Below are 15,130 nucleotides of genomic sequence, written 5' to 3' on the forward strand. Positions count from 1 at the left end.
ATACAATTCTGAAATTGTTGGTTCATCGTCCTTTGCGAGTTCATTTTCCTGATCCGAAATAAGGTTCCAGATATGGCACTCATCAGATCCAAGAGAAATAAAATACGATTTTAGAGGTATCCAGTTTAAAAGAAGTCTTTCGACCACTTTAAACAAACTTAACCAACGTGTTGGAACATGGCGTAAAACTTCATGGAATTCTGACTCGCAAAACTTACATACCATTTCATCATAAAGCTTTTGAATAAAAAAAATGTCCACTATTTTGTGAAAAAAAATAATGAACATAATGTGAAAAAAGCAGACTGTCCACTCAAATAGTGGACACCTGGCAACCCTAATGAAAAGAGGGACTAGGGGTGACATCAATGGTGAAATTCAATTTTTTTTACTACCAGTTCTGTGGGCGTGGCTTGGTAGGCGTGACAGGGGAAGGATACTGCAAAATCCTCATTCCCTCCCCACTCTTGAGGGAAGGATATTGCAAAATCTCCATTCCCACCCCACTCGGGCCAGCCAGAGGTGGTATTTGCCGGTTCTCTGAACTACTCTAAATTTCCGCTACCGGTTCTCCTTTTCTCATTTTGCTTTGAAGAAATATTTCGCAATATGAAATTTTGATCCATTGTGCTGTAGCCACCTCTGAACCCTGCCTGCTCCTTTGGCTGTGCGTCATTTAATGTTCTCCATATTCTTTTTGCTATTATCTTGGTGAAAACCTTTTAGATGACCGAAAGAAGGCTTATTGGGCGATAGTTCTTTAAATCATCTTGGGCCTCTTTCTTGTGTATAACAATCACTTCAGGATTTTTCCATCCATCAGGTATTTTTCCTTCTCTGAGGCATCTTGAGTACAGATAGTCCTTGACTTACAACAGTTCCTTTAGTGACCATTCGAAGTTTCAACGGCACTGAAAAAAGTGACTTGTGACCGTTGCAGCATCCCCATGGTCACGTGATCAGGATTCAGACGCTTGGCAGCTGACTCATATTTATGACGGTTGTAGTGTCCCGGAGGTCATGTGATTACCTTTTGCGACCTCCTGACAAGCAAAGTCAATCAAAAAGCCAGATTCACTAAAGCCAAGATCTGTGTTATTAACTGAACAAGCACAATGATTCACTTAGCAACTGTGGCAACCAAGGTCGTAAATTGGGGCAAAGTTCACTTAACAAACGTCTCACGTAGCAACAGAAATGCTGGCCTCAATTGTGGCCGTAAGTTGAGGACTGCCTGTATAGTTTCGCTGGTATCTGGCATAAACTGTGACTACCAGTGTTCATTTTGAGGTTATAATGGGGTTTATTCTGTCCCTCCCCAAACACTGCTTTATGGCAAGGAAGGATCTTGACAGACTTGAACATTGGGCACTATCTAACAAAATGAAATTCAATGGTTAAAAAAGTAAAGTTCCACATTTAGGCAAGAAAAACAAAATGCACAAGTACAGTATAGATGGTACCTGGCTCAATAGTAGTTACTGTGAGAGGGATCTTGGAGTCCTAGTAGACAATCACTTAAATATGAGCCAGCAGTATGCAGCATCTGCCAAAAAAGCCAACACAGTTCTAGGCTGCATAAACGGATAGAATCAAGATCACGTGAAGTGTTAATACCACTTTATAATGCTTGGTAAGGCCACACTTGGAATACTGCATCCAGTTTTGGTCGTCACAATGTAAAAAAAGATGTTGAGACTCTAGAAAGAGTGCAGAGAAGAGCAACGAAGATGATTAGGGGACTGGAGGCTAAAACATATGAAGAATGGTTGCAGGAACTGGGTATGTCTAGTTGAATGAAAAGAAGGACTAGGGGAGACATGATAGCAGTCTTCCAATATCTGAGGGGTTCCCACAAAGAAGAGGGAGTCAAGCAATTCTCCAAAGCACCTGAAGACAGGACAAGAAACAACGGATGGAAAGTAATCAAGGAGAGAAGCAACCTAGAATTCAGGAGACATTTCCCGGCAGTTAAGAACAATTAACCAGTGGAACCACTTGCCACCAGAAGTTGCGAATGCTCCAACACTGGAAGTTTTTCAGAAGAGATTGTCTCAAATGGGGCAGTTCGGCGGTTCGAATCCCTAGCATAGGTCTCCTGCGTGAGCAGGGGGTTGGACCAAATGACTTCCAAGGTCCTTTCTAACCAGGGGTGAAATCCAGCAGGTTGTGACAGGTTATGGAAAACCAGTAGCAGAAATTTTGAGTAGTTTGGAGAACTGGCAAATACCACCTCTGGCTGGCCCCAGAGTGGGGTGGGAATGGGGATTTTGCAATATCCTTCCCCCAGGAGTGGGGAGGGAATGGGGATTTTGCAATATCCTTCCCCCAGGAGTGGGGTGGGAATGGGGATTTTGCAATATCCTTCCCCCAGGAGTGGGGAGGGAATGGGGATTTTGCAATATCCTTCCCCCAGGAGTGGGGTGGGAATGGGGATTTTGCAATATCCTTCCCCCAGGAGTGGGGTGGGAATGGGGATTTTGCAATATCCTTCCCCCAGGAGTGGGGAGGGAATGGGGATTTTGCAATATCCTTCCCCTACCACGCCGACCAAACCACGCCCTGAGAACCGATAGTAAAAAAAACTGGATTTCACCACTGCTTCCAACTCTGTTACTTCTATCCTCCAAAATCCCTTCCAGCTCTTGTTTATTCTGTGATCTAAAAAGGAGCAGTGCAAAGCATTCAAGGCTCCCTGGGACGAGCACAAATACATATTTTTCCTTAACAGGACCAAGCAAGGAGTAGAAAAGGCCTCTCCAACTTCCCCCACAAAAAAAAAACCTTTCCAAAAAAAGCAAAAAGAGAGAGAGAGAGAGAGAGAGAGAGAGAGAGAGAGAGAGAGAGAGAGAGAGACGACCAGAAAGATCCAACCAGCAGAGGGCTAGACGGGACGCGTCTCCCTTTGCAAATAAGAATACAAAAGGATGTGAACCAGGGATGGGCAAATATGGCCCCTTTATGACCTATGGACTTCAACTCCCAGAATTCCTGAGCCAGCTTGTCTGCCTCAGGAATTCTGGGAGTTGAAGTCCACAGGTTGTAAAAGGGCCACAGTTGCCCACCCCTGATGCAGTCTCCTTCCTAGACGGGCTCCTCTCCCGGAAATGGACTTTTTGGGGAGGAGGGAAAAAAAAAAAAAAAGCACATCTACCTCCCAGCAGGGTTTCTCCATTTTTTATTTTTTATTTTAAATTTTTAAATCACAGTTGCAAAGAGCCGGAAGCAAGAAAAAAGCTGCAGCAACGCCTGGGAGCAGAAATCAAGGATTGCAGCAGGGCTCAGATGCCTTCGTCGTGCAAGCGGGGTGGGAGAAAACATTGGAAAAAGGAGACCAGGTAAAGTGGAGGGTTCACGATTTCCCATTGTTATTACGTGCACGTTGTTCGCACGTTACAGTACAATGTCTACATGGCGCGTGTAAATATGTCATTGCAATAACGTTATACCTTAAATATACACGTTGTCTATCCTCGTTGTTATTAGCGTTATTCGTTCCTGTGCATCTATAGCCCTTTTCTTCAGGAGCTCAGGGTGGCATAAATAGAAACACACAACCCCATTTTATCGCCCAACAACAACCTTGTGGGGTAGGGCAGAGAATAGAATAGAATAGAATAGAATAGAATAGAATAGAATAGAATAGAATAGAATAGAATAGAATAGAATAGAATAGAATAGAATAGAATAGAACAGAACAGAACAGAACAGAACAGAACAGAACAGAACAGAACAGAACAGACTTGAATTATTGAATTGAATTGAATTGAATTCTTTATTGGCCAAGTATGATTGGGACACACAAGGAATTTTTTTCTTGGGTGCATATTTATTTATTTATATATATATATATATATATATATATATATATATATATATGCCGCCATTCTCCCGAAGGACTCAGGGCGGCGAACACAAGTTAAGAAACAAGTACAATAAAATCATAATTTAATCCAAATAATTAAATAGTAGTAAATAATAAAGCCCGGAATCAGTCTCATAATCTGATATGATATGATCTCAGTGTACGTAAGGAGAATAAAATACATTCATCAAGAATAAAAAGATACATTTTTTTTTAATTTTTAAAAAGTTTTTTATTAATAAATACATAAATTTATTAATTTGTATTATTAATAAATTTTATCAATAATACAAATAAAAGATATACTAAAATAAATAATACCCCCCCCCCAAAAAGAATAAAAAGATACAACACTTAGTATAGTCAAGGTTACTTAATAAGCTGTCAAATCGTACTAGGAAACAAATAAAAACAATATAAATTGAAAGCTACAAGGAACATGGTTATAGTAATAAGTGGAAAGCTATAGATACTAGTAAGGAAGAGAAGAATAATAGTAATGCAGACTTAGTAACTGGTTTGACAGTGTTGTGGGAATTATTTGTTTAGCAGAGTAATGGCGTTTGGGGAAAAACTGTCCTTGTGTCTTGTTGTTCTGGTGTGCAGAGTCCTATAGCATCGTTTTGAGGGTAGAAGTTGAAACAATTTATGTCCAGGATGTGAGGGGTCTGTAGATGTTTTCTCAACCATCTTTTTGACTCCTACAGTATACAGGTCCTGAATGGAAGGCAGGTTGGTACCAGTTGTTTTTTCCGCAGTTCTAATTATCCTCTGAAGTCTGTGTCTGTCTTGTCTGGTTGCAGAGCCAAACCAGACAGTTATGGAGATGACAGACTCAATAATTCCTCTGTAGAACTGGATCAGCAGCTCCTTGGGCAGTTTGAGCTTTCTGAGTTGGCGCAGAAAGAACATTCTTTGTTGTGCTTTTTTGATGACGTTTTTGATGTTAGGTGTCCATTTTAAAATTTTAAGATTTTAAAAATTTAAGAGCGTATCCTCCCCCAGTTGTATTATTAGAAGAATGTTGATCCCTTTCTTTCTTCTCAAGGAGGATATTTGGTAGCTCAGGGTCGAAATGAGGGGTCCTTGATGCTCTCTGAGCTTGATTTCTTTTCTTGCAGGCGTTTCATTAGCTGACTAGATAACATCATCAGTGCTAAGGGATGGCTTGGTTTATCATTTGATTTATTTGATTTATTTGCTAACAACTCTGGGAGGTTTGAAATCATAAAATATAACTATTTCTAAAACAATAAAAGTGAAATCCCAATCAAAGATAAAATTATAGCTCAATTTATATAGTAGTAAATTATATATCTTATAATTTATATAGTATTATAGTAATATTCCATGCTTTTGATGTTATTCAATAATGTGAGATTAAAAACTCCCAACAACCTCAAGCCGCCTAGCATTCCCTGTGGGTGATTTGCAAATTCCTTTTGTGTCTTCAGAGATCGTAACCTGAGGAATTGCCCTTGATGCCAGTACGGTTGCAACGGTTTGGATCCCGGGGCAGGTTTTGGACCGTCGGGCTGGGTGGTACTTTTGCCTGGAGACCCTCTGAGAAGGACAATGGAAGAGCAGGACCTCAGAGATCATCCGCAGAAGAAAGATCCTCGCGGAGGGGAATCCCCGCCCCGAAAGATGGGCAGAGAGATCAAGCAGGAACCGGATGAGGGATCCCTTCAGCAGTGGGAAGCTCAGTGGCGGGAGTTCCTGAAGACGGTGGAGACCCCGTGTTCGGGGAGCTCTAAACCACCCGTGGATCCGTGGGAAAACAGTTTGGCCTTCCTGGATTCCTTCGAGCAGGTGGCCCGAGCCTGTCGGTGGCCCAAGGAGGAATGGGTGGCCCGGCTCCAGCCAGCCTTGAGCGGAGAGGCCGAGCAGGCCTTTCTGAACCTGGAAGGGTGCAGCAAGAGGGATTATGGGAAAGTGAAGGCAGCCATTTTGCAAAGGGATGCCCGGCGGCGGGAGGAACAGCGCCAGCATTTCCGGCGCTTCCGTTACCAGGAAGCTGAAGGGCCCCGAGGGGCTTACAGCCGACTCCAGGAACATTGCAAGCGGTGGCTGAAAGCGGACATGTGCACCAAAGAGCAGATTGTGGAGCTGCTGATCCTGGAGCAGTTCCTGGCCATCCTACCGCCGGAGATGCAGCGCTGGGTCCGGGCGTGCGGCCCAGAGAGCTGCTCCCAGGCAGTGGTCTTGGTTGAAGACTTCCTCGGGAAGAAGGAAGAGCTCAACATGTGGGAACACCACGCAGGGGTATTGCAATGGGTCCTTTCTTATGAGGTGTGAGGAGTATTGATGACAAGGTTGCACCAGGACAGAGTCGTTGCCCAACTCATTTTTCATTACCCAACCTTGATCTGTTTAGCATCCACGCTGTTCTGTCCCCGTCGCGCACACACACAAACAGACAGCCAGGAGTTAATGAATCAAACAGTCAGGAATTCCTTTAAGATAACAGTCTTGGCAGCGAACCATGAACTGCCTGCCAAGAGATTTTACTCACTAAGGGAGGTTTTTTCTCCTCAGTCCGATATACCAAATTAATTCCACAAAGCAAAAAATTGTCAAAGTCCAGTCCGAAGAAATCCAAAAAGAGATTCTAACAGGGTTCTAGAAACACGATATGACTTCCAAGCTTTTCAATTTGTCCGTCACAAGGCCTGAATAGCCGACACACCCCCTTTTATCCCTTGTGGGGTGTGGTCCAGTGACTCAGCTCAATCTCTGGCCCGCCCACGTCTCTTTCTCTGCTATGCGCGCTTATCCTTCCGACACTGTCTGGGATCCAGCCAAAACTCATCCCCCTCGCTCTCTATCTGCGGCTGCTCCTAAGTGCCTTGCTCCTGGCATATCTCTTGGCCTTCAGAGGAAACCTGAGGCATTGCCAGAGAGGAGGGTCCTGGAGAGGGAGGCCTTGCCAAATCCTCTCCTTCACCTTCTGAGTCCTCTCCCTCTGTTAGGACAGGCTCGGGGGTCGGAGTCACAACACACGCGATTACAGGTAGTGCGTGTATACCAATGATAATGAGGACCAATAAGGGAAAATATTTGTAGCTCAGGGTTGACCTGTGGAGTCCTTGGTGCTCCCTGCCCTAGGTGGATTTTCTTGCAGACATTTTGTTACCCAACTAGATAATGTCATCAGGGCTAATGATGTTATCCAGCACTGATGATATTTCCTGGTTTGGATAAGGAAACATCTGCAAGGAAACAACCAAGCTCAGAGAGCACCGAGGACCCCGTCATAAGTAGGATCTCTGTTGCTAATGACGGGGTCACACAGTGAGACATCACATGACCACACCGACCATGATAGCAACCGTGACTATCCAGTTGCCATCATTAGGTGGATACCACACAGTCATAGTGTCCCATGGTCACGTGATTGCCATTTGTGACCAATGGAATGGAATAGGAAAAGGAGAGAATGAAGAGAGAATAAAATAAGAATTAGAACTAGAATTAGAATTAGAATTACACTAAACAGAGTTGGAAGGGACCTTAGAGGTCTTTTAGTCCAACCCTCTGCTCAGGCAGGAAATCCTATACCATTTCAGACAAATAGTTGTCCAATCTCTTCTTTTCCAGTATTGGAGCATTCAACTTCTGGAAGGAAGTGGTTCCACTGATAAATTGTTCCAACTGTCAGGAAATTTCTCCTTAATTCTAGGATGCTTTTCTCCTTAATTGGTTTCCATCCATTGTTTCTTGTCCTGCCTTCAGGTGCTTTGGAGAATAGCTTGATTCCCAGGAGTGAAATGCTCCCGGTTCGGACAGGATCGCCCAATCCGGTAGCGATGGTTGTGGGTAGTTCGGAGAACCGGTAGCAAAAATCCCTGCCCTCCCCTCCTGCCCAGCTGAGCCACGCGATCATCAGAGGCTTTTTTTTTTTAGTTTTAAAAGCATTTTTTATACCTCTTCGGCCAAAAAAAAATGCTTTTAAAAGTTAAAAAAAATCCTCTGATGATCGTGCGGCTCAGCTGAGATCGTCTGAGGCTTCTAAAAGCATTTTTTTCTGCAACCTCTTTGGCCGAAGAGGTTGTAGAAAAAAAATGGCTTTAAAAGCCTCTGGCGATCCCACCTAAATTGCCTGATCGTTAGAGACTTCTAAAAGCATTTTAGAGTTTAAAGTTGGCCACGCCCACCCAGTCACATTACCTCCCTCAAGGCACGCCGACAGAACCGGTAGTAACAAATTTTACATTTCACCACTGTTGACTCCCCCTTCTTTGTGGCAGCCCCTGAGATATTGGAACACTGCTATCATGTCACCCCGGTCCTTCTTTTCAATAAGACTAGATATATCCAGTTCCAGCAACTGTTCTTCCTGTGTTTTAGCCTCCAGTCCCCTAATCATCTTTGTTGCTCTTCTCTGCACTCTTTCTAGAGCCTCCACATCTTTTTTACATCATGGTGACCAAAACAGGATGCAGTATTCCCATGCAGCCTTACCAAGGCCTTATAAAGTGATATTAACACTTCACGTGATCTTGATTCTATATCCCTCTGTTAATGCAGCCTTGGACAATGTTGGCTTTTTGGAGACGTGCTCACTTCCTTGTTGACTTTGTTTGTCTGAAGTCAGCAAAGAAGGTTGTAAGTGAGATCACGTGACTGCAGGACGCTGCAACGTCGAAATTGTGATCCAATCGCAATCATGTGACGAAGGAGACACTGCGATGGCCATGATGTTAAGATCCATCCCATTGCAAATGCCCCTTATTCAGCACTGTTGTATTTCTAAACGGTCACTCAATGAGGGGACGTTAAGTGGGACCACCTGTGGTCTCCTTTGGCATCTCTCTAGTACCCTCAGCTTTGAGCCGCTATACGTGCCCCCCAATAGTCTGACGTGGCCTCAAAGAGCTTTAGGGGTGAAATGTAAAATTTGTTATTACTGGTTCTGTGGGCGTGGCTTGGGGGGTAATGTGACTGGGTGGGCGTGGCCAACTTTTTTTTTTACTTTTAAACCATTTTTTCTCATGCTTTGAAAAGCCTCTGCCGATCAGGCAACTCAGCTGGGATCGTCAGAGAGGTATTTTTAAAAAAGCCTCTGATGATCCCAGCTGAGTTGCCTGATCGGCAGAGAGGTATTTTTAAAAAAATACCTCTCTGTCGATCAGGCAGACTTTTCAAAGCATTTTTTTTACCACCTCTTCGGCCAAGAGGTTGCAGAAAAAAAATGCTTTGAAAAGCCTCTTGACGATCCCAGCTGAGCTGCGCAATCATCAGAGGCTTTTTTTTTTTACTTTTAAAAGCATTTTTTCATCGGAAGAGGTAGAAAAAATGCTTTTAAAAGTAAAAAAAAAGCCTCTGATGATCGTGTGGCTCAGCTGGGCATGGGGGGGGGGGCGCTGGGATTTTTGCTACCGGTTCTCCAAACCACCCGCCGTCATCACTACTGGATCAGGCGATCCGGTCTGAACCGGGAGCATTTCACCCCTGGGCCACACCTAAAAATTCGGAGGGTCCTTGTATCCCTGATGGTTGAAGATTGTGTTTGCGTTTGCTGCCTGTTTTCAACCCTTTTTGTTGAGTGTCCGAGGGTCTGATAGAGGGCAATGCCATTTTTTCCTTTACAGGTATTATCGGAGGAGGCAGCAACAATCTCCAGAATTAGCCAAGTTGGTACTGAGGCAGGGTGGAGGATGATGTACGTGGAGACCAAACAGGAGAACGATGACTCCAGTACTGATCTCTTAGGTAAGGAGACCCTCTCTTGTTTTCCTTACGGTCAAGTGAACAATCTTTGTGGAATTTTGCAGAGTTTAACTGAGGAGCCCGAGTCCTCAAAGTTGACTGCTCAGAATCTGTCTATTCCCAAAGAGATGCTATGAACTAAGGCTCCCATTATCCCCAGCCAGCATGGGTGGGCCTGCTGTGGGGCGGGATTGCGATGCAACGCTTCTAGAAAAGATCGGGGTGAGGACTAAACCGAGGACTACCTGCGTTGCCAACAAACGGTAACAATTTAAGCAAGAGAGTCCCAAGGGAAGCCATACAGGGAACACCGTGTGTATATTCTGCATATTTTAATGAGCTTCCAACTTCCAGAAGTTCCAAAATCCAGAAAAGTCATGGATTTTAGGGTAAACATGTTAAGAGCAGAAAGGGAATCACAAAGGCCTCTGATGCAACCGAAGGAGCAGGTTAATAGCAGGGGTGAAAAGCTCCCAGTTTGGACTGGATCGCCCGATCCGGTAGCGATGGAGGCGGGTGGTTCAGAGAACTGGTAGCAAAAATTCCTGCATCCTCCCCCCCATGCCCAGCTGAGCCACACAATCATCAGAGGCTTTTTTTTTTAATTTTTAAAAGCATTTTTTCTACAACCTCTTCGGCTGAAAAAAATGCTTTTAAAAAAAAAGCCTCCGATGATCGTGCGGCTCAGCTGGGATCGTCAAAGATCCCAGCTGAGTTTCCTGATCTGCAGAGGCTTTTTTAAAAAGCCTCCGCTGATCAGGCAACTCAGATTGGATCGTCAGAGGCATTTAAAAGAAAAAAAGTCTGTCTGACGATCAGGCAACTCAGCTGGGATCGTGTTCTGTCCCCGTCCCACACACGCACCCCCACAGACGGCCCGGAGTTAATAAGCCACACGACAAAGTCTTGGAAGATAAAGCTGGCAGCAACCCAGCGGCTAGCTGCCAATTCAGACTTTACTCACACAAAACAAAGATTAGGCTGCAAGCATTCCGATAAAACAGGCAGAGTTTTCAACAATACAAGGATTAGTCCAAATGCAGTCCGACAAGGCAGGCAGGAGTCCAGTAACGCAGAGATCATGGATTATTTATAGTTTTTGCTCGTCACAAACTGAACCAGCCACCACACCCACATTTATACCCTGTGGGGTGTGGTCCAGTTACTCAGCTAATCTCTGGCATGCCTTCCCCTCTGCTGCGCCGCTGTCGAGGATCCAGCCAGCACTTATCTCCTTTGTCGCTGTCCACCTGTGGCTGCGGGGACGTGCTTGGCTCTGGGCCTATCTCTTGGCCTTCGGTGTCCTCCGGAGGCATTGCCAGAGAGGAGGGTCCTGGAGAGGGAGGCCTTGCCAACTCCTCTCCCTCACTCTCAGAGTCTGCATCTGTCGATAGCCCACGCTCAGGCAACGGAGCCACAACAGATCGTCAGAGGCTTTTAAAAGCATTTTTTTTACAATCTCTTCAATTGAAGAGGTAAAAAAAATGGTTTTAAAAGTAAAAAAAAAAAAAAGTTGGCCACGCCCACCCAATCACATTCCTCCCCAAGCCATGCCCACAGAATCGGTAATAACAAATTTTACATTTTACCACTGCCTCTGACAGAAAAAAGGAGGCCTGGGGCAATGGGCGCAAGTGAGGTGAGTCAGTGGACGACATCCCCCCTCAAAAAAATAAGATCTGGTGCCTTTTTTGTTGGCAAAATAAATATAGGACAGGGTCTTTTTTCAGGGAAACACAGTAGCAGTGAGGAGTTTTGTATTTTGTAATTTTGTCCAGTTCTTTTTCTTCTCTGCTGCTGTCTCCTAGTCCTGCCACGTCCACTATCCAGAACTTTTTTTCTCACTGGGAAGCCCAAATATTCTGGAAGAGGCTACTTCTGAATAACTTGGTTTGTGCTCTAACCAATCTCCCAATCTTAATTCCAACAGGATCTGAATGGAAAAGCGAAACAGAAGGGAAACTGTGTGGAGATTTCTCTGAAGAAACCGAGCGGGAACCCTTTGAAGAGAAAGTCTGGAGCCGAGTTCAACCCGCACACCGAGAGAGAAACCAACAAGAAGAATGGATCGAAAGATCTCTTCCTTGTCCAGTCGGAGAGTTCCATGAGATCTCACTCCAGCAAAACAACCAGGGAGGAGAGGAAAGGAACGGATGCCTCAGTGATCACTGGGAAATGTCTGCCGAGACTGAAACCCAGAAAAGTATGTTTGGGAAGAACCCCGGAGACAAGGAAATGCTTTCTGAAGGAGAGAGTTCGTACACATTTCTGGAAAACGGAGAGAAGTTTCTGGACCCTTTAGTTCCTCCTTCGTATCGGGCTGCCCATGCTGATGGACAACATCAACCCACTGAGTTCAGCAAAACCTTTTATGGTCCATCCAGCCTGCTCAAACCACCGACAGTCCCCAAAACGGAAAAGTTGTACAAATGCTTGGAATGCGGGAAGTCCTTCAGTCGCAGCGCCCACCTGACCTCCCACCAGATCATCCACACCGGGGAAAAACCGTACACGTGTTTAGAGTGCGGGAAGAGCTTCGTTCAGAGCGCCCACCTCGCCTCCCACCAAATTATCCACACGGGGGAGAAGCCGTACAAGTGCTCGGAGTGTGGGAAGAGTTTCAACAAGAGCACCAACTTTCTGAGGCATCAGAAGATCCACAAGGGAGAGAAGCCGCACCAGTGCGCCGATTGCAACAAGACTTTTGCCGACAAACCGAGTCTTATTCAGCACCAAAGGGTTCACACGGGGGAGAGACCCTACAAGTGCTACGAGTGTGGGAAGAGCTTCAGTCACAGGGGCAGCCTCAATGCGCATCAGCGGATGCACACGGGGGAGAAGCCGTACGGGTGCGCGGACTGTGGGAAGAGCTTCAGGGATCAATCCAGCCTTATTAGACATAAGAGAACCCACACCGGGGAGAAGCCCTACACCTGCTCCGAGTGTGGGAAAAGCTTCAGCCAGAGCACAAACTTGACTTTGCATCAAAAGGTCCACACGGACGGAAAGTTTCCGGCAGATTCTCCCCAAATACTTAACACGGGGATGGGCGTGTTAATGTATCCACCGAGTCCCGCAAATGGTTTAGTGGCGCTTGAAAGCTAAGTGGTACTTGACTCAATAGTAGTAACTATTTAGAGGGATCTTGGAGTCCTAGTGGACAACCATTTAAATATGAGCTAGCCGTGTGCATCAGCTGCCAAAAAAGCCAACACAGTTCTGAGCTGCATACACAGAGGGATAGAATCAAGATCACGTGAAGTGTTAATACCGCTTTATAATGCCTCGGTAAGGCTACACTTGGAATATTGCATTCAGTTTTGGTCGCCACGATGTAAAAAAGATGTTGAGACTTTAGAAAGAGTGGAGAGAAGAGCAACAAAGATGATGAGGGGACTGGAGGCTAAAACATATGAAGAACGGTTGCAGGAACTGGGTATGGCCAGTCTAGTGAAGAGAAGGGCCAGGGGAGACGTGATAGCAGCCTTCCAATATTTGAGGGGCTGCCACAAAGAAGAGGGGGTCAACTTATTTTCCAATTCACCAGAAGGCGAGACAAGAAACAATGGATAGAAACTAATCAAGGAGAGAAGCAACTTAGAAGTAAGGAGAAATTTTCCTGACAGTGAGAACAATTAATCAATGGAACGGCTTGCCTCCAGAAGTTGTGGGGGTTGGACTAGAAGACCTCCAAGGTCCCTTCCAATTCTGTTACTCTGTTATACTATTAACTTGCTCCTTCGGTTGCATCAGAGGCCTTTGTGTTTGCATTTCCGCTCTTAACACGTTTACTCTGAACTCCATGACTTTTCTGTCCAAGCTGCACCTTTGTGGAACTTGGAAGCTCATTAAAATATGCAGAATATACAGACTGTGTTCCCTGTATGGCTTCCCTTGGGACTCTCTTGCTTAAATTGTTACCTTTTGTTGGCAACGCAGGTAGTCCTCGGTTTACAACCATTTGTTTAATGACCGAATTTACAAGGACGCTAAAAAAAGCGACGTAACTTCGCTTGTCTTTTGGTGTTCGCAGATTCGTTTCTCATTATTGATTTAGGTGTAGCATTCAATGGATTTGGGCAGGGTGAGGTTACTGCCTGGATTAATTTATATGCATATTGGAATATAAAACAAGGAGGTGGAATAAACGACGTCATATTTCTCGCCCCAATGGATCCCCGGGTTGAAACCAAAGAGCCTAAGATCCTGTACAGATGGTCCTCGATTTACAATCATTCATTTAGTGACTGTTCAAAGTTTCAACAGCACTGAAAAAAGTTGACTTACGATCGTTTTTCACACTTCCTACTGTTGCAACATCTCCATGATCACGTGATCAAAATTCAGACTCTTGGCAAGGGACTCATCTTTATGACGGTTGCAGTGTCCCGGGGGGGCCATGCAATTCTCTTTTGTGACCTCCTTGACAAGCAAAGTCAACGGGGAGGTCAGATTCATTTAAACAACCTTATTACTAACTGAGCAATTGCAGTGATGCACTTAACAACGGTGGGGGAGAAAGGTCGTAAAATGGGGCGAAATTCACTGAACAACTGTCTCGCTCAGCGACAGAAATTTCGGGCTCAATTGTGGTCATAAGTCGAGGGCTACCTGTATTTATAGGCCTCAATTTCTTCCATCCGAGGCGTGTTCTGAAACCCCACAAATGTTTCATTATCCAGTTTCAAAATTGTATTAGTTTATCAAAGCATTAAATACAAAAATACAAGGGACATTTTAAAAAAAAATACAGTAGTGGCCAAAATTGTGGAAACCTTTTTGGGAAAAGTGTATTTTCTAAAACTGGCTAATAACACCACTTTTTTTTGGAGTAGTACCATAAAATTATATATCAATGGAAAGATAATTTAATCAAGAATGTAATGCAATAACTTTTAGGAAGGATTTGCTATTAGAATAGCAGTTACAGTAGAAATAAGAAAAGTGAAACACGTAGAAAAAACGAGATATACAAAAATTAACACCATAGAAAGAACGAGATATACAAAAATTATCACATCAGTTAATACTTAGTTGGGTAACCTTTAGCATGAATTGCAGCCTTACAACGTCTTCCCATAGAGTGAACCAAGTCTTTTACTTCTGCAGCTTTAATAATGTGAAACCAAGATTGAATGATGGCTTCTATTAACTGGGTTTTGTTGCTGGGTTGCTTCTGACTAACAAGTTTCTTTAGTCAGCTCCACAGATTTTCAGTTGGGTTAAGATCTGGGCTATTCCCAGGCCATTCCAACAGTGGAATATGATTATCTTGAAGCTCCAAAAAAAAAAAAAAGTGGTGTTATTAGCCATCAAACCTCAAAAATACACTTTTCCCAAAAGGCTTCCACAATTTTGGCCACTATTGTAAAGGTAAAATAGATAAAACTCTTCCAGGTCCATTTTCTGCCAGCTGTTTTCTTGAAGAATGAGTTCCTGCCCTTCAGTAAAATCTATTCGTCTGTCGCCTCTATTATCTCGTTCCATACGGGCCAATCGCTTTTTCTCCAGGTATTGTTCTTCCTATTCTTGCATTAAAGTCATCCATTAGTA

At 44.3% G+C, this 15,130-nt stretch overlaps 1 protein-coding gene across 2 annotated transcripts; it reads left to right on the plus strand.

Moving 5' to 3' along the window:
- The first annotated feature begins 3,044 nt into the window (after positions 1-3,044).
- Positions 3,045-15,130, plus strand: LOC117662582 (uncharacterized). Of its 2 annotated transcripts, none has more exons than XM_034412049.3 (4): positions 3,045-3,338; positions 5,320-6,130; positions 9,460-9,580; positions 11,508-15,130. In XM_034412049.3, the coding sequence occupies exons 2-4, from the start codon at positions 5,441-5,443 to the stop codon at positions 12,680-12,682; spliced, it is 1,986 nt and encodes a 661-aa protein (XP_034267940.1). In that variant the 5' UTR covers positions 3,045-3,338; positions 5,320-5,440; the 3' UTR covers positions 12,683-15,130. The 2 variants fall into 2 exon arrangements, with proteins under 2 accessions (XP_034267940.1, XP_034267939.1); XM_034412048.3 differs by having other exon boundaries at positions 3,086-3,338; positions 5,320-6,157.

This window comes from Pantherophis guttatus, chromosome 2, assembly GCF_059756535.1.
Source record: "Pantherophis guttatus breed Tessera chromosome 2, ASM5975653v1, whole genome shotgun sequence".
NCBI lineage: Eukaryota > Metazoa > Chordata > Lepidosauria > Squamata > Colubridae > Pantherophis > Pantherophis guttatus.